Source organism: Dermochelys coriacea, chromosome 3 (genome assembly GCF_009764565.3).
Source record: "Dermochelys coriacea isolate rDerCor1 chromosome 3, rDerCor1.pri.v4, whole genome shotgun sequence".
Lineage (NCBI taxonomy): Eukaryota > Metazoa > Chordata > Testudines > Dermochelyidae > Dermochelys > Dermochelys coriacea.
In genome coordinates, this window is record NC_050070.1 from 35816561 (window position 1) to 35837309 (window position 20749).

Below are 20749 nucleotides of genomic sequence, written 5' to 3' on the forward strand. Positions count from 1 at the left end.
ATGACTCATCCATTCCCAGTCTCTATTCAAGCCTAAGTTAATTGTATCCAGTTTGCAAATTAATTCCAATTCAGCAGTCTCTCGTTGGAGTCTGTTTTTGAAGCTTTTTTGTTGAAGGATAGCCACTCTTAGGTCTGTAATCGAGTGACCAGAGAGACTGAAGTGTTCTCCAACTGGTTTTTGAATGTTATAATTCTTGACGTCTGATTTGTGTCCATTCATTCTTTTATGTAGAGACTGTCCAGTTTGACCAATGTACATGGTAGAGGGGCATTGCTGGCACGTGATGGCATATATCACATTGGTAGATGCGCAGATGTGATTAGGCCCTATGATGGTGTCCCCTGAATAGATATGTGGACAGAGTTGGCAACGGGCTTTGTTGCAAGGATAGGTTCCTGGGTTGGTGGTTCTGTTGTGTGGTGTGTCGTTGCTGGTGAGTATTTGCTTCATTTTGGGGGGCTGTCTGTAAGCAAGAACTGGTCTGCCTACCAAGATCTGTGAGAGTGATGGGTCGTCCTTCAGGATAGGTTGTAGATCCTTGATGATGCGTTGGAGAGGTTTTAGTTGGGGGCTGAAGGTGATGGCTAGTGGTGTTCTGTTATCTTCTTTGTTGGGCCTGTCCTGTAGTAGGTGACTTCTGGGTACTCTTCTGGCTCTGTCAATCTGTTTCTTCACTTCAGCAGGTGGGTATTGTAATTGTAGGAATGCATGATAGAGATCTTGTAGGTGTTTGTCTCTGTCTGAGGGGTTGGAGCAAATGCGGTTATATCTTAGAGCTTGGCTGTAGACAATGGATCGTGTGGTATGATCTGGATGAAAGCTAGAGGCATGTAGGTAGGAATAGCGGTCAGTAGGTTTCCGATATAGGGTGGTGTTTATGTGACCATCGCTTATTAGCACCGTAGGTGTCCAGGAAGTGGATCTCTTGTGTGGACTGGTCCAGGCTGAGGTTGATGGTGGGATGGAAATTGTTGAAATCATGGTGGAATTCCTCAAGGACTTCTTTTCCATGGGTCTAAGCTATCTAAACTACTACATGCCACAAGGGGCCACAACAGTGGTTCCTGTAACACACCCAGCAATATTGTTAATCTGTCCAACTATACTCTTAGCCCAGCAGAAGAATCTGTCCTATCTCGGGGCCTCTCCTTTTGCCCCTCCACCCCCATGAACATGATACAGTTCTGTGGTGACCTAGAATCCTATTTTCGACGTCTCTGACTCAAGGAATATTTCCAACACACCTCTGACTAACATATTAACCCACAGAGACCTTCCTACCAACACTACAAAAAGAAGGATTCTGGGTGGACTCTTCCTGAAGGTCGAAACAGCAGCCTGGACTTCTACATAGAGTGCTTCCGCCGACGTGCACGAGCTGAAATTGTGGAAAAGCAGCATCGCTTTCCCCATAACCTCAGCCATGCAGAACACAATGCCATCCACAGCCTCAGAAACAACTCTGACATCATAATCAAAAAGGCTGACAAAGGAGGTGCTGTCGTCATCATGAATAGGTCGGAGTATGAACAAGAGGCTACTAGGCAGCTCTCCAACACCACTTTCTACAAGCCATTACCCTCTGATCCCACTAAGAGTTACCAAAAGAAACTACAGCATTTGCTCAAGAAACTCCCTGAAAAAGCACAAGAACAAATCCGCACAGACACACCCCTAGAACCCCGACCTGGCAGATTCTATCTGCTACCCAAGATCCATAAACCTGGAAATACCTGGACGCCCCATCATCTCAGGCATTGGCACCCTGAGAGCAGGATTGTCTGGCTATGTAGACTCCCTCCTCAGGCCCTACGTTACCAGCACTCCCAGCTATCTTCGAGACACCACTGACTTCCTGAGGAAACTACAGTCCATTGGTGATCTTCCTAAAAACACCATCCTAGCCACTATGGATGTAGAAGCCCTCTACACCAACATTGCACACAAAGATGGACTACAAGCCGTCAGGAACAGTATCCCCGATAATGTCATGGCTAACCTGGTGGCTGAACTTTGTGACTTTGTCCTCACTCATAACTATTTCACATTTGGGGACAACGTATACCTTGAAGTCAGCGGCACTGCGATGGGTACCTGCATGGCCCCACAGTATGCCAACATTTTTATGGCTGACTTAGAACAATGCTTCCTCAGCTCTCGTCTCCTAATGCCCCTACTCTACTTGCGCTACATTGATGACATCTTCATCATCTGGACCCATGGAAAAGAAGCCCTTGAGGAATTCCACCATGATTTCAATAATTTCCATCCCACCATCAACCTCAGCCTGGAGCAGTCCACACAAGAGATCCACTTCCCGGACACTACGGTGCTAATAAGCGATGGTCACATAAACACCACCCTATATCGGAAACCTACTAACCGCTATTCCTACCTACATGCCTCTAGCTTTCATCCAGATCATACCACACGATCCATTGTCTACAGCCAAGCTCTAAGATATAACCGTATTTGCTCCAACCCCTCAGACAGAGACAAACACCTACAAGATCTCTATCATGCATTCCTACAACTACAATACCCACCTGCTGAAGTGAAGAAACAGATTGACAAAGCCAGAAGAGTACCCAGAAGTCACCTACTACAGGACAGGCCCAACAAAGAAAATAACAGAACGCCACTAGCCATCACCTTCAGCCCCCAACTAAAACCTCTCCAATGCATCATCAAGGATCTACAATCTATCCTGAAGGACGACCCATCACTCTCACAGATCTTGGGAGGCAGACCAGTCCTTGCTTACAGACAGCCCCCCAAAATGAAGCAAATACTCACCAGCAACCACACACCACACAACAGAACCACCAATCCAGGAACCTATCCTTGCAACAAAGCCCGTTGCCAACTCTGTCCACATATCTATTCAGGGGATACCATCATAGGGCCTAATCACATCAGCCACAATATCAGAGGCTCGTTCACCTGCGCATCTACCAATGTGATATATGCCATCATGTGCCAGCAATTCCCCTCTACCATGTACATTGGTCAAACTGGACAGTCTCTACGTAAAGGAATAAATGGACACAAATCAGACATCAAGAATTATAACATTCAAAAACCAGTCGGAGAACACTTCAATCTCTCTGGTCACTCGATTACAGACCTAAGAGTGGCTATCCTTCAACAAAAAAGCTTCAAAAACAGACTCCAATGAGAGACTGCTGAATGTAAATTAATTTGCAAACTGGATACAATTAACTTAGGCTTGAATAGAGACTGGGAATGGATGAGTCATTACACAAAGTAAAACTATTTCCCCATGTTATTTCTCCCCCCCACCCCACTCCACCCCCCACTGTTCCTCAGATATTCTTGTTAACTGCTGGAAATAGCCTACCTTGCTTGTCACCATGAAAGGTTTTCCTCCTTCCCCCCCCCCCTGCTGGTGATGGCTTATCTTAAGTGATCACTCTCCTTACAGTGTGTATGATAAACCCATTGTTTCATGTTCTCTGTGTGTGTATATCAATCTCCCCTCTGTTTTTTCCACCAAATGCATCCGATGAAGTGAGCTGTAGCTCACGAAAGCTTATGCTCTAATAAATTTGTTAGTCTCTAAGGTGCCACAAGTACTCCTTTTCTTTTTAGAAAAATAATTGGGGCTAGTATCAAGGTATCTTGGTTTCAACTCTTCCATAGGAACCAGAAGAGTCCATTCATCTGACTTCATCTGATAACAAATATTAATTAATTGGTTGTCTGGATCAATATGATGGAAATTCTTCTTTAGTCCATATATTTATTAATTAGAATTAATACATACCAGTATGTTCTGATATATTTGAGTCCTTATTTCTCTACCCCATACTTGCTAGAATTGCTTTATTAATCACCTGTGTTTTACAGGTAGGGTTGGGATGGTATTTGCATTCTAAGTCCCAGTGTTCAGCAGCTTATACAGTTCCAAAATAAGTACCTTTGAGTTGAACTTTCAAAAAAATTCATCTGTCATCTAAGAAAGTTTTAAATAAACCATCCATTTTTGAGGATTGACCATTCAAATGAAGGTGGGGTGTTCTTTGATTAAATGCGAAGGAAAATACTTTTTATTTTCCCAGTTGTTTATGTACAAATAAATAAATACATGATGTTAATATAATGTCGAAGTTGAGATTTGCATTGCAAAACAAAAATGAAATAAAGAGTTAAGGGGCCGTATTCTGCTCTCAGTTACATTTGGTGTCAGTCTGAAGTAACTCCATTGGTTTCAGTGGGGTGTCTTTTGATTTACCCTAGTGTAAATCTAGTATATATTCCTAGAACAACCTTCAATCCATATGTAATGCAGTACAGACTTTATGGGTCTGATTCTGCAGTCCTTACTCAGGCAAATATCCCATGATATTCAAGGAGGGAAGAATGGATGATCTTGTAGTTTGGAGTCAGGAAATTGAATTTTTATTCCCAGGTCTTCCACAGATTTCCTATGTGACCTGTACATGACCATTTTCAAAAGTGCCTTAAGTTTGGGTACCCAGCTTAATATATTTAAAGTATATTTATTTAAAGTATTTAAAGGACTTTATATCTAAAGTCCAGTGCCTAAAAATGGAGGCATCCAACATGAGGCCACAGGTAAGCAAGATTCATTGGAACAAACTGGAATTAAATGAAGAAAAGCCTTGTATAGGACAACTAAACTGTCATGGCAATTAGATACGTCACATTAATGGCCTCTTTATTTTTTTAAAATATAATAAGTGACTTGAGAACTCTTGAAAGGTGCCAGCCCTGAGAAATGAAGTCCTGTACTCAATGCAGATGTACGGCACAGGCATGCAAACTTCCCTAGGCTGTCCTATAGATATGTCTCAACACCATTTTGGAGGTGCCCCCTCTAAGTGTGAAAGGATAATTCAGTTTCCATGCCCACTAAATTGTTTCAGAATAGCAGCCATGTTAGTCTGTATTCGCAAAAAGAAAAGGAGTACTTGTGGCACCTTAGAGACTAACAAATTTATTGAGCATAAGCTTTCGTGAGCTACAGCTCACTTCATCAGATGCATCTAAGGTGCCGCTAGTACTCCTTCACTAAATTGTTGTCCTCTTTGATGACGCTGCCAAAGTAAATATGCTCGTTAAAGCCATCAGCACAATTGGTATTATGGGCACCAGCTCACAAGGATCTGGATTCAGACCAACACTCATTCTAATAATAGATCTCTGAAAAGCCATCAGAGTTCAACATTAACTCAGAATCAAATTAGGCGTAATTCAAACTATGGTCTAGAAGTAAAAGCTTCTGTATCCCATTAGAATCCCAAGAACCACCCAGCCTCTAATATCATATACCTTCTTGACAGCTTTTAACTCTTTATCTGAAGCTGCAGTTCCTATCCTGTCCCCTCTTGGCCAAAACTCTGGTAAATCCACTGCAGGAGTAATATAAGACACACACAGTCAGTAACTAGTGCTATTGAAATATTTTTGTTTTTAAATTAAAATATATAGAATGACAGAAGTAGTAAAAGCACTATTTGATCACTGAGTAATGCCATCGCAAGAAGCTGATCATTTTGTAGGAATACTTATTTTAGGTGGACCATGCCTATAAAAATATACTATGCTGGAAGTGTATTTGATATATTATTTCTACTAACAAAAACATTTTAGCTGAATTATTTCAATTTTTTTTTGCTTTACAATAGCTCAGATTTTTCTCTTTGAGCTAAATCCAGGCTCCTCTTCTGCAGCCCCAGAGTGATCCCTGGCAGTGGAACCAGTGCAGTTCAGCTGTACAAAGGGATAGCTGTATAGAAGACAGTGGAGGAACATAGCCGGGATATGCAATATCAGTGCAGAACAGACCCACTCGAGCAACCAGTGTCGCACCAGACAGGGAAAGGAGAAGATAGAGCCAGGGCAAGAAGGGGGAGAAATGATGCTAAAAGATTTGCTCCTACACAGTTTTTCCCATCATTCACTGTGGAAAGGCCACATCCAGAGCCATGGATACACTTCATTCATTCTAATGGAGTAGTTCTTGAGCCATCTAAAGCCTGAGGAAGGTTGATAGGATTTCTCCCATGGTACATCTGCTTGGCACCTTGCCTGACTACTCAGGCTGGTTTTTTAGACTCTGGATTTAGCCCTGAATGGAGGATTTTCTTTCCTTAAGAGCTAAAAAATGTGTAATTCTCTAAAATGTGTTTTGTTATTAAGCACATGTAACACCATGGGGTAAGTGGTGTGAACTAGTGATATAAAACAATTGAAGCAACAACTGTATTCCCCCATCATTCACAGCCTTGGTCACCCAGTGTTTCTGACACTGCGTGGCCAGAAGTGCTGTTTTCCCAAGGCGATATTTCCGGGAATTACATCGCTCCAACTACTAACCCTGCAATGTCTGAAATGTAACTATTTTATCTACCATAAGAAACAAATTATTGCACTTAACTTTCCCCCATAATAATAAGGCTCTAATATTAGCAATACAATGTAAAGAGCAAATAGCTCTTCCATTTACAATGGATTGCTGACTAAAAACAGGAAGTTTGAAACACACAAAAGAAAATTATGAAGGAAATACGAAGGTTAGCAATAATTATGCCGAAAAATGCAGTGATATGGCTACATCAGACAATTGTGATGACAAAATTAGTGAACCGTGTGAACCATCTGTAAGATTATTGAACATATCAGCTGCAAAGAAAACGGAAAAAGCCCGCAAATATGTTGAAGAATATCTTAAATTGGGATTTTCGTGGACTGGCGATGAGGTGGAGCCTGTTCCACTATGTGTGATTTGTTACGAGACTCTCACAAATGAAAGTATGAACATCCAACCTAAAATGCCATTTCGATAGCAAACATAAAGAATACGAGGAAAAACTTGTAGAATTCTTTGAAAATAGGTACAAAGATCTCCAAAAGTCGCAGAAAACAATTCGTAATGTGATGGGAGGTGAAAATATGAAAGCTTTGGAAGCTTCATATAGTGTGGCTTACTTAATTGCAAAGTCCAGAGCTGCTGAAGTGATTGGCGAGACATTAGTAAAACCTGCAGTCAAAGTAATAGTGCAAGTTATGATTGGAGACAAGGCTAGCAAAGCTATAGATTGTGTCCCCCTCTCAAACAACACTGTTCATCACAGAATCACAGATATGGCCGAAAACGTAAAGCAGCAATTATTGTCAAGAGTACAAAAGAGTCGCTACTATGTACTGCAAGCGGATGAATCCACTGATATTGTGAATTTAGCTAATCTTTTGTTGTTTGTCAGATACGAGCTGAATAATGAAGTCCACAATATTTTGTTCTGCCAACCTATGCCAACCCATACAACTGGAGAAGCTATTTTTAAAGTTATTGATGACTTTATCAAAACAATTACTTGGATTGGAGTTGTTGTGTTGGAATAAGCAAGGATGACGCCAGAGCCATGATTGGTTCAAAGAAAGGAGTTGTTGCACGTATTCAAGCTGTTGCACCAGAAGCAAAATCGACTCATTGTTGCATTCACAGGGAAGCACTCACCACCCAGAACATGCAGGCAGATCTAAAGCAAATACTGGATGAAGCTGTGAAAATAATAAATTTTGTGAAAGGCCGCCCTCTGAACACCCAGCTGTTTTCTCAGCTTTGTGATGAGATGGGCAGTGATTACACACAACTCCTATTTCACATTGAAGTGCGTTGGCTTTTGCATGGAAAAGTTCTGAATCGCCTGTTTGAGCTGCAAGAAGAACTGCAAGCTTTTTTAGATGAAACCTTTAACATGTGAGACTATATACACGACTGGAAATGGCTATGCAAATTTGCATATATTGCAGATATCTTTGGTCATTTAAACAACCTCAATCTATACTTGCAAGGGAAACTCATATCCATATTCCATGTTCAAGACAAAGTGAGCACCATGGTCGCAAAATTGAAACTGTGGCATAAACGTCTTAGTCGTCGTGAACTGGATTCCTTTCCATCTCTTAGTGACTTAGTAATAAACTTGACTAACAAACTTGATAGTGATGTGTTGCAAACCATGAAGCAGCATTTGGAAAGCTTGCAGAAAGATCTTCATAAGTATTTCCCTGAACTGGACGGCATCTTTGAATGGATAAGGAACCCTTTTATCATCAGTGTTCAAACATTGCCAAATAACCTCTCTGCTTCAGAAGAAGAACAGCTCCTGGAGCTGGCTTCAGATAGCTTCCTGAAAACAAAATTTGAGCAAAATACACTGACGTCATTTTGGTTGGGGGTTAGCTCTGAATATCCAGCTCTATCGGACAAAGCTGTCAGGTATCTTCTGCCTTTTCCCACATCATATTTGTGCGAGATTGGATTCTCTGTGCTGGTTGGCATCAAAACAAAAAAACGAAATAGTCTTATTGATGTGGAGCCCCATCTTCGTCTTAAGATCACAAACATCAAGCCAGATATCCCCGCGATAATGTCTGGTCAAAAGCAGTTCTATCTCTCGTACTGAATAGTTTGGTTTGTACTGAAAACTTTTCAATACTGAAATAATAAGTATTAAAACTAGTGCTTTCTTCACTAACCTAACCAAATCAGTGTATTTTAATTTCAGAATAATACGAATTCACCATATATATACACACACACACACACACACACACACACACACACACACACTCTGTTCTGCCAGACTGTTGATTTGCTTCTATTATTTTAATTATTTCTAGTACTATTTCTATATGTAACTACTATTTCTATTAAAATTTTTGTTTCAACTGTATGCAATATAATTTTGTATTTACTTCTAATAAACATTTAATCCAGAATGAAACAAATTAGGAGTGTGTTATAAAAATGTGGCTACCACTCCCCACCCCCCAAAATTATCTTCACCGGAGAAGGGGTACGTTGGTAAGACAAATGTCTCAAAAGGGGTATGCAACTATTGTAAGTTTGGGAAGCACTGCACTAAGACATCTGGAGACCTTCTAGAAATTAATTTATTAGTTACCTTGTGTCAGACATGCTGCTTGAATTGATATATGAGGAGCACAGTTTCCAGCAAAGAAAGATGTGTTTACCTCAAATCCATGGACAATACCTGGTACTCCCAATTGGATAATACACCAATCATGTCCTGAAAGACAGAGGACAAACTGCTTTTCTAACGAATTTAATATAACACCAGGGAATAAAAGCGGCAATTCTCTTCAACAATATTTAGCGAGTACAACTCTTCTTTTTGAATATGTTTAAGAAAAAGGGCTCAAGTGGTTAACTTTAGATCCAGATACAGTCCTCAACACCACCAAAATTTGGAGGTGTTCAGATCTGTGCTTTTGTAAAATCAACTTCTGTGTAAAACAATCAAAAAGCTACAACACATTCCAATTTATTTTTGAAGGAATGTGCATGTAATCAAAACCTGAAGAACTCCATAAAGACACTAAGCATACTTGACAAAATATGAATAGTACCAAATTGCTGATTGTTATAGTGGCATTTGGAAGAGCATTAGATGTTTGGATTTTAAAAAGGTGTATGGTTTCCTAAGGCCTTGGACAGAAAATCAAAGGATAGGCTGACAACTCTTTAAGAAAGAATTATTCCAAACTTGGCTATCTGGTTGCCTTTTCTCAAAATGTGGCAATATGGGTGTATTTGGGAGAAAAGATGAGCTCAGATCACAGAATTTGGATTCAGATCTGGATTTCAAAACCCCAGAATTTTGAGTGTGCTTGTACCTGGTAGTTTGGTTCACACCATTATAAAATAGAGGACATTTTAAAAATTCAGACAAAGGCCTAAGTCTGGATTTTGAATTCATCTAAGTTTAGGGGTATTTGGATCCGGCGTTTTGGTTTGGGTCCATCTCTATTTTGGAATGAGCAATGGCAGGTTTAGGAGTCTCTCCAAATCACTACAAGTGTATATACAGTACTTGGACTTCAAATAAAAACAAAACACAAAAGAGCAGGTCTTGACAACAAGAGCCATCACAGAATGTATACTTAAAGCACAAAAAGAACTCAAACTCCCAGGAAGTTGTAAGCAGTTTCTGAAGCTTTTTCAGTATGCATTAAACTCATGAATTTATCTACTGGTTAAACTCTTACCATTCAGTAGGACTGTGCAAAAATTGAAGGTCTGGATTCCTATAGATTGGATGAACCCAAGCCGGTAGTTTTAGTCCATGTGGTGGTTCACACTGTGAAAGATTCATTTGGCGTTTCTGGTTCATTCAGTCCCAACAACTCCAAACTCACCACTCTCAAAACTGGAAGGCTTCATAATGATATCAGTCAATTTCCTCTCCTCCTCTCACCTCTTCTGCAAATCCTTTACTGTTACTATTTATTAAGTGACTAATCTTAAGTGTATTACCTGGAGCCCTTTTCCTCCTTGTCTCCCATCCATCCATCCACTTGCCATAATCAGTCAATCCATCTGGTTTAAAAACTGGACTCTTTTTCTAAAAAATAAATAAGAACAGGCCATATTCTCTCCTCACTTATACCAATACAACTCCACTAAGCTTAGTGTATTGAGCACAGAATTTTGACCAGTATAGAACATGCAGGTTTCAAGCCGCTTGACTGATTTTACTAGTTAAGGAGCATATACGTGTCTTTCTTGTCTCTAGAAAAATATCAGATGCATCAAACAATGAATGTATACTGATCTATTTCAACTGAGGAGCTGGACTTCCATGTGCCAGTTTTTTTCTTTCAGTTACATATATGGTATCAATCCAGAGTAACTCCACTGATATCAGTGAGATTTTTGCATGTGTAATGATCGTAGGAACAGTTTGCTGTTTTTGTATTTTAAATGGAAGTATTTGAAAGTCGTGATAAATTCTAATCAAAGCTAAAATGTATTTTTAAAGTTGCTTCCTCAAAAGAGGTGCAGTCAGAGGAAGAATGTGTGCAAAGAAAACTAGTTAACTTAACTAGTTTTAAGATGGAGCTTGAAAGATGTATGAACAGAATTATATGGCAGGGTTGTCATCAAAAAGCAGGGAACTGGACTCTGGGACATAGGAGGTCCCTTCCACTCTTCAGTTCCTATGTTCCTAAATGATTGTGCTATTATTTACTAGGAGATTAAAGGAAATGGTAGTTGAGGCAGGGGGAGAGGGGAAATCCCACTTGATTCATTGAAATAGTTTCCACTGCTGTAATGCCTGAATTTTGATTACACCTGAGTACCTTTCAGAAGTTATTATTACAGTAGTAATGAGACAGCCTTTGAAATAAATCAGTAATCAAGAATCAAAAAGTTTGGTAATCATAATCAAGACTGTACAAATGTTTCCTTTATCAAAAGTAGCAAGTCACTGGTCACAATAAAGATGTCAGAGAGATAATAGGGGCCACCACCCTTCATTATTACCAACTGGCTCATTGTACAGCTACCTTACAGTCACTTTACGCAAGTGTAAATGACTCCATAATGGAAAAGACAATGCAGAACCAGATCGTTTGTTTTTGGTTGCCTACAGGCTATAATATTAAGCCTAGTATTTTGGGGCATGTGACCGGGCACTATTAGTAGCATCTTGGTCACTGAGGTTGCTCCAGCATTGAGAAGAGTACAGGCTTAATTGAAGCCAATTAATGAATTTCCTTTGGGGATCACTGACAATTGTGTGGTGATTGCTAGGCTAATGGGGCAATTGGCTCAGTAATTGGGAGGATATTAATGGGAGGAACATAGTATTTAGAGGGTGAGCCTGGGCTGAGGAGTGAAGTTGTGTGGACTCCTCTACTTGCTGTAATCCTACACTAACCTATGATACTTTGTAAGGAAAGAATAAATACACATGTGGTGAATGTGTGTGGGGTGTTTGTGACTGAGATACCACACTGACTGGCCAGGCAGTGCACTACATGGAGTAGTGACCAAGGTGCCCTGAAACAGGGAGGTATCTGACCCTTCTTTTATGCTCAAAACAAAAATGCACATGCAAAAATTCCTTCTTTTTCATGTCTAGAACTGATCAGATGTTTTCTTTTGGAAAATTCTGTTCTGTGGAATTGACGTATTCCTGCGGAATGTGTCCATTCAGTCATAATGTTTGATGGAAGCCAGGCATCTGGTTTCCTGCCAGCATGCCCACCCACTGCCTGCCTCCCTGGGCTCCCCACCAGCTGCTTGACAGGCTGCCTGGTAGGATATTGGAGAGCTTAGGGTCCCTCCGGCTCCCTAGGCTGCCCAGCTTCTCACCTGGCAGGCATCCAGCTCACTGCACAGCCAGGGAAGCCAGACAGACAGCCCAGCTCCCCAGAGTGGCCAGCTTTCTGGGCTCAGGCTCTCCAGCAGCCCACCAAGTGAGATGTTGAGGAGCAAGGGCTCCCAGGCTCACTAGGCTAGCCTGTTCCAGGCTCCCCAGCTCCCAGACTGCTAAGGGAGCTGAGTGGTCTGGTAGCCAGCTCTATGGGCTACTCAGAAAGCTTGGTGGCCCACTTCCTGCCTAGCTAGCTTCCTGGCTCTAAGGGGTACTTGGGGAGCCACTGGCCATCTCCCTGATTAGCTGGCTTCTGTGGGGTGGCCAGGTCCCCGTTACCTAGCAGCCCACCTGGCTGACTCCCCAGCAGGCCTGATCTCCAGGCTCCCGGGACAGCCTGTTCCCAGGCTGCCCAGCTGCCTGGCTAGTCACTTCCCCAGGCTCCCAGAGAAGCCAGTCAGCCAGGGAGCATGACAGGCAGGCAGCCAGCAAGCCAAAAACCTCCATTTTGGTTCTCCCAAAACTGAATGTTTCTGGAAATTCCTTCCTGCTCAAAATTTCAATTTTTGAACATTTTGTTCTGGTCTGGTTAAAAAAAAAATTCAAAAATATATAGTCTTTCCTGGGAAGGAATTTCCATTTTTCAGCCAGCTGTATTCATGTTGTTAACATTGGGCTTGTTCTTGGGCCTTGTTGTGGTTTTATTCATAGTTTTTTCTTGGTGCATCCCTCAAGTTTCTCAATCTCTAAGGGTATGTCCCCAGCTTGAGGAGACATACCCGCACCTGCTCTGATCAAGCTAGCACACTAAAAACAGAGTGTAGCTGTGGTGGTGCAAGCGGTGGGAGGGGCTAGCCACACTAGCATCTCTGACAGGATTGTACTCAGCACAGGGGGCACTAGCTCCTCATGCTGCTCAAATCTCCACAACTACAATCTATTTTTAGTGCACTAGCTCAGGGGTTTTCAACCTGTGGTCTATATTTCCCTGGGGGTCTGAAGACTACGTCTAAGGGGTCTGTGATATGTTGACATTACCACAGAACTGTGGTTTTCAACAACCCATGGTCCGCGGATTCTTGGGGGTCCGAAGGTGTCCACTCCTCCATTCAAAAATTTTTAGGGGTCCACAAATGAAATAAGGTTGAATACCTCGGCAATAGCTTGATCACAGTTGGACTGGGTATGTGTCCTCAACCTCCCCTTCTCAAAGTGTAGATATACCTTAGGAGTGAGACTCCTACCTGGATGGCACCTTTAGAGAAAGAAAAATCTCCTACCTAGTAATTCTGCTTCTCAGAAGACATTATCATTTAGGATTCACATTCATCCACCCACCCCCTCAAAGTTTGAAGGGAAGCCTATTTATTATTATTTATTTGTATTGCACTAGCTCCTATTGTGCTTGGCACTGTACAAACACACAATAAAAAGGCAGTCACTGCCCCAAACAGCAATCCAGGTTAACAACAAGAGGCAAGAGTTGGACGAAACCAGTTAATGGGTGGGATGCAAAAGATGAAGTAGCAATGGAAAGTACTCCACATAACGCACAGTCAACTTGTGGAACATATTGCCAGGAGAAGTTTTAAAGGCCAAAAGTATAACAGGGTTCAAAAAAGAATTAGACAAGTTAATGGAGGATAGGTCCATCAGTGGCTATTAGCCAAGAAATTCAGGGACGCAACGCCATGCTCTGGGTGTCCCTAAATCTCTAACTGTCAGAAGGTGGGACTGGATAACAGGGGATGGATCTCTCAATAATTGCCCTGTTCTGTTCTTTCCCTCCAAAGCTTCTGGCACTGGTCACTGTCAGAAGACAGGATAATGAGCTATACAGACTGTTGGTTTGATGCAGCCTGGCCATTCTTATGTTCTCATAATAATGCAAGCATGTTTTTGCATAATCCGTGCACACAATGGGGTTTGCTTCCTGCACAGACATCTCCAGTTGGTGATGTTTATCTCTACATCTTGATCGGTTTGTATTGTGCTGAATTTCAGAGGCATTAATTTTTCAATGATTGGCTTGATGCTATTTGGTGAACTTTTGCTTCTTGCTAATTTAGGATGTGACTTGAAGATTCTAGGGATTACAGTTACATTTCACACACAACCACCATTGGGGACCAAGGAGGTCTTGTGCTTCTACCCACTCCCGCTGCCCTTAGACAACTAAGGAAGTTCTGCCTGTCTCAACTAGGGACCCAAGAACAAGAATCTTGCAAAGGGAGAAACATAATTACAAGGTAAGTAATTTCCAGTAAAGCCAATGGCAGCAGTGGCCGGGAGCCTGGGCCCTTTTAAATTGCTGGCCCCGGGGCAGCTGCCCCTTTTCCCCCTGTTGGCAGCCCTGCTGGTAGGGTCCCTACTGGAAGGGCCACCAACGGGGGTCAGCAACGTTAAAGTGCTACTGCAGCAGTGCTTTAATATTGGTTGGGTACAGGCCAGTACTGCCTTCTTACCAGTACACCGTACCAGCCCACTTTCACCCCGGCTCCAGTACTTGCTTGTTCTTAGCCCTGTCTTACTCCAAGTAACCCAACTCTGACCCTCTCCTTTGATTCCTCACTTCTGTCTTTGGCTCTGACCCTAGGTTCTGATGGCTGACTCCCGCTCTAACCACTATGCATGATTGCCCACATCCTGGTCTCTGACAGTAAGTTACAGTCCCTGCCTCTGAAGCCTAAAATCTTTAACAGTCCATGCATACCCTCCAAAGTGGGGAATGTCAGCCTACTATACCTTCAAGAAATTCTCCGCAGGAGCAAAAAAGTCATCCGTTGCAAATAAAACCTACACAAATAAAAAAAATAAAAATAAAATAATTTTAAATATATTCTATTTTATTTCATTTCCTAGTGCAATGTTAAGTTATCCAGTAAAAAGAAAATATTAAGTTGCCTAAAGGCTTATAGACATATACATATAAGACCATATTTTAAAAAAAAATTTCTTTGTATGCATTTCTCTTTCCAATACTCCAATGAAACTGCACAGAACCCCACTGAATTCAATTGTTTGTTTGAGGATTGGGACCTTACTCTTCTTTCTGCATCTTTGTATGCATTTATCTTTCCAATACTGTACTCCAATGAACCTGTACAGAACCCCATTGAGTTCAATTGTTTGCTAGAGGATCAGGGCCTTACTCTTCTTTCCGCATCTTTATTTACAAAAAAATTACCTACTGCTGTGACATAGGGAAGGGTTTGTTTCATTTTCTTTGTAAATAACTCATGATGCATACACCTGAAAAACCTCCACCTTCTTAAGTGGTTCTTCAGACTAGAAGCATTGTTATAAGGATTCATATGACATGATGCAGAAAAAAGAAGTGGACAAAATATCTTTTTAATCACAAACCAGGCCACAGCTGGCCTTCCACTGAGGATTCTTACCTCCCCTTAGCTGCAGGACAAGAAGCCCTGCTAGTGGAGGTATACTACTGGTACCTCCATCAATGAGATACAGTCCTATATTTGTGAATATGTATTTCTGTTTTGTACATACATATGCTAAACTGAACAATCTTAAGGACATGGATCATTTTACAGCAGAGCATCTTTTTCTTTAACCTTCATCCAGTATTGAGAAAAAAGTTACATTAAATATATTGTGGGGGACTTTTGTCCCCCAAATGCATTCAGAAACTAAGAATAATTCTTTAATGTTTTAGGTGAGAAATCTTTATTTAACGAGCAAATTGAAAGAACTAGCTGGAGTCTCATTCAGTATGAGTCAGTATACAATTTTTACACATCAGCATCAGTGTGGAGTTGTCAGAGCATACAAATTCACTGCATTCTCCACATTGCTTGTAGTCCTTCCGATCAGCTGACCTTGGGCAAATTTAGTAGAGTCCACTGCTGAGTTTGCTAGGTACTCCCGTGGTGGCTGTTTTTTGATGGTAGCCAAGGGATGAGAATGCTGCTTTGATAGGGATGGAGAAATGTTGTGTGTGAAGGATTCTTCTCTTTATATGTGCATCTACAAGTCATTCTCCTAGATTGACAAGGAATAAGAGCCTTCTTTGTCTTGGGCAAGTGTGGTGCCAAGCAGGATTGTCACTGACCTAAGTGATGAAACTTGCAATGCCAGCAACATCAAGCATGTTGAAGAAAAGAACCATTGGCCACCTATTTGTCTTACATCTGTAGGAAGTACATTCCTGCAAGATGGTCATTGTTATCAACACCACTTTTGTCACTCTACTGGAGAATAATGTGGGGTTTCTTTTTTGTCTCCTTCTACAACCTTGTCGTAATGCATCAACAATAGCATTATTACTGATTTGCCCTTCTTTGGAGCATAGGAAGCCAGGATGACTGACCCAGAAAACTCAAACACTGATGACAATTTTCTCTGTTGCAAAGTGGATGTATATCATTGGGTATATCTAGCTCCTTTCATCGGATTGCTCCAACATAGGTAAAAATTGCGTTGACTAGATCTTGAGAATTTGAACACTAGGAAAGATTTTGTGTTCAGATTATAAAACTGCAAATTAAGACTTGTGGGTTCTATTCCTGGCTCTGCCAAAGACTTCCTGTGTGACCTTTGGCAAATCTCTTAATTTCTCTGTGTCTCCTATTTCCCATCTGTAAAATGTGGATAATACTACTTTAGCACACAGGAATGTTGAGACACTTAATTCATTGGTGTCTGCAAAACACTTTTATATCCTCAGTAGGAAATAGCTGTAAAAATTTCAAGTATAATCTGCACTAAAAGCACAATTTGTGTTTTGAATTGCATACATTTACCTTTCCTCCTACAGCTTCACATGCCAAATCATTCAGGTGTAAAAGTCAGGTAAAACTTGAGGTTTTTCTCCTTGAGATGAGCAGCCATCTTTCTTCTAAAAGCAGAAGTAAAGTATTCTATTCTATTCTAAGATGAAACAAGAGAAATGGAAAGGAGCATGTTCAGCATAACTTCCATTTCTGGAGTCCAAGTTTTCTCTGACTGCTGAGAAGCCAGGACAGAATTAATGAAATGAGGTTATTTACTAGTTGGAAGAAAAATAACTATATGTACATTCAGGATATGCTTTTATCATCTCCATTGATTTATAATATGCATCTATCTGAGATAAACAAAAATATGATTAGGTGTGGGAGTTAAATCAAATTTTAATAAATAAAAAGTCCACATATTTTCCAAAGCTGAAAGAGTAGATTCTTAATTTACCTTCTTGCATCACGATATCAAAGTTCACCTTCTATTAATCACTTCCCCCTCGCTCTTCTTTTCTGCAGATGAAATATGGCATGTTATAAGAAGTTTCAGAATTGCTTCAGGTCCATGTCTTTGTGCCAGCCTAGACTCGGTAGGATGCTCCCAGTGGTGGGAAATCTTCTGGGAGAATCAAGTACTAGTTGACTTCTCCTCAATGTGCGACATAAAGGAGGACAATGCTAGCAGGAGAGCAAGCATAGCCCAGGGAGCTAGTGAATGCACTGCATCAGCCACAACAGCTAAGCAGCTGTCATCAGTGAGGTTCCTCCATACCACAAGCCTTGACTAAAAGTTGCCATTTCACTGCAAAGATCATGAGGAAGGGTGGATAAGAGCAGCACTGCCTGCCCTCCTTCAGGGTGAATCCCCTCGTCATTCAGATGCAGGGAAATGTGCATCTAGTGTGGGTGACTCTAGTCCAAGGTTGGAACCCTCCCTTGATCTGTAGATAAACATTATACCAACAATCAGATTAGAATAATCACTGTATCCCAGACCACTGTCTAGGGGCCAGGTGGCATGGTCTGCCAATGGTTCCTTTGTCAGGAGATATATGCACATACTCCTTGTGCAGATACTTCATGCTCCTGCCAGCTTGGGGAGGCGAACTACATGTAGGGCCACCCTTGTTTCCTCATAGCTTCTCCCTGTGTTTATGTTCTTGTCTAACTATGAGCTCTTCAGGTCAGGGACTCCATCTCTAGTTGATTTGTAAAGCACCAGGCACCTCGGCAATACTGTAATCCTAGGAGTAATACATAAGCTGCCCCTTAAGAACATCAGCACTTACTTGGGTGACATTTCTGCAGTGAGCCTGCAATAATGAGAAATGACCCATTTCATTTGGCTACAGAAACAGTATTTGCTGTTTTAAAATTTACAGCAGAATGTGATAGCACAGAAAGGTAGGAAGGAAAGGGACAGAGAAAGGAGTGTACAAAAGCCTGAAGGCTTCATTCTAGGTTGACCTCAAAACTCAACAGTGGTTTGCCACCACAGCACTGACAAGGACCCTAAGAAGCAAACCTTGCCCTCTCCTCTACAGCTGAGGAGACCCCAGGCTGATGCATAATTGATGTGATTCTACTAGATAGCGGGACAAGATTTATGGAGCCTGTGCAAGAGGTTTGCACCTGTGTTCAGTGTAGATATCTGCTATGCAGTAGCTCCCTGGAAGTGATTATAGCATAGGGTTTGGGGACTGGGAAAGAGGAGCAGCCAGTGATCCAGAATTTTCAGATTCACCACTTATTCTCTTCAGTGCTTGGGGATGCAATTGCTGTGGGTACTATTGTAGCTCTGGGACTACAGTTCAGAGCTGTGGAGCACTTCTGCTGTTGCTCCACAAGATGAGAGGAGATTATCTTGTTCCCACCCCCAGGACATGAAAGGAAAGGATTCTTTCCTCACCCCATCATGACACACCCTTAAGCCTAGTCCTGCTATTATAATTTACCACATGTTGCCCTGAACAGTATTTCCATTATACCTACTAAATATGATTTTTTCTCCATAATGGTTAGTTGGTTGTTTTATGCTTTCTTTATAATCTGATTGAGTTATCTCATTAATGTTTTCCAACTGTAATTAGAGCAATCAGCAGCCAGTTGATGTATTTAACTTCTTCCATGTTACTACATTCTGCCACCAAGAGGCTACTCTACAGGTTCCTATTGTTAAACATGCATTTACTGAACAACTCCGGCAATCAAAACCTCCACTATACAGTAGATACTTTACTTTTTAGAGAAAAGTGATTCCTTCAGTACTCTTTGTATGTCTTGTATTGAGCAAATGGCACTGTCCATTATTAGAAATGAATGCCATGAAGTTACATTGACATTGATCAGGATTAGGGAAAAAATATCAAAAATTTGGTGCAGTGTCTTTTGGGAAATCTCATATAGAATTTCTAATATCACTATATTCTTCAGTATTTCTGTTATCAAAAAAGGGACCTCTTTCATTTTTACACCCAAATTTACACATCGCTACCATAAAATATTAAGAGAGATATTTTCAATAACAGCCTCTACTTTGGCACCTGCAATTGATTGCTGGTGCAATTTTATAGTCACATTTGATTGTGGATACACACTTCAGGGTCTAACTATCTGATCTGCAGGCACAACTAAAAGTTCCATTTAGGAAGTTCGAGGTCTGAATTCTATGACTTGTGTCTGTAATCAATTACAGACACAAGATGAAAGGTCAGGGGAAGGCCTTTATGTTTCATAACTGGTATTTTCCAAAACCACGTCTCTTCGGATGTCAAGGGAAAAATTATAGTTTTCTTGTGCTGAAGTATTTCATAATTCAGATACTATTTAGGTTTCTAAATGGACCCATCATTGTCTGATCTAGGCACACCATTACAAATAAATTAGACAACCCAACAGTTATTAAACATTGTTTGAGAGAATACTTTAGAAGTTACTTTACTTTGGAAAACAAATACTTAAATCCTTATAAAGATTAATTCCATCTGAAATAACCTTATACTCCCATGCAATGTAAAATAGCCTATCAAAAAATAAAAAACTTGTCAGCAATGGCTTTTTCATGTTACCTTATGACTTGTTCCAATCCTGTATCTGCTAAGAGGTCAAAGTTTTTAAATGTTTGTCTGCAGCCCATAGTAAGCATAGTGATGCCATTGATCAGTAAACAGCCACTGGACTTATTGATTCTGAAAAGCAAAGATTAACAGCTCATCTTTCCTTGTTTTAGACTGATTATAAATATTTTTCTGTGCAGTTCTTTTTGGAGCTTAAATATGTACAGCCACAGCTTATTTATATCTTGACTTGTGCAGCATATTCCACGGTTGGCCTAACTGATTCAAGGAAGGATTTAGCTCAGGGCACATTTTCTTGGCTGCACTTGGCTGCTTTGCATCATGCCACAAGCATAAAGCAGCCCTAAAGCTGGCATAACCAGCCATAGGAGGATTATCCCTTCATCCTGTGATCTTCCCTTGGTACAGGGCCAGCATACTGGCTGCTATGCCACACACACATTGGTTGTTGGCACAGGAGATGTGACTAGGGAAAAGGGGTCTTGGCGAAGTAATCCCTGAACCCCAGCAATTCCTGATTGCTCTAATGTTCTTAGGGCCATTAGAAGCCACTTTAACTTTGTGCAGTCTCTAGGCTGCTCAAACTTTCCCCAGACACTGGACCAAGACAGCCTAGGATTGTGAAACTTGCAGTTACTGATGCAGCTTCTCTCCCAAGTTCTCCTGTGCATTCCATGGCTGCACCTGAGGTTCTGGGTCTTTATATATAGTGGTAAGAGGTAGACAAAGGTTCCCCCCACCCTCCACGAAA

The 20749-nt window shown here is 41.2% G+C and overlaps 1 protein-coding gene across 1 annotated transcript in view; it reads right to left on the reverse strand.

Annotated features, from left to right (window-relative positions):
• The window catches only part of ALLC (allantoicase), a 40779-nt gene that overhangs the window by 18727 nt on the left and 1303 nt on the right, over positions 1-20749 (reverse strand). The window contains 8 exon segments of the mRNA XM_043510155.1: positions 3628-3697; positions 5320-5399; positions 8961-9086; positions 10334-10421; positions 14925-14975; positions 16946-16986; positions 16989-17021; positions 17024-17040. Coding sequence (XP_043366090.1) covers positions 3628-3697; positions 5320-5399; positions 8961-9086; positions 10334-10421; positions 14925-14975; positions 16946-16986; positions 16989-17021; positions 17024-17040 — 506 coding nt within the window.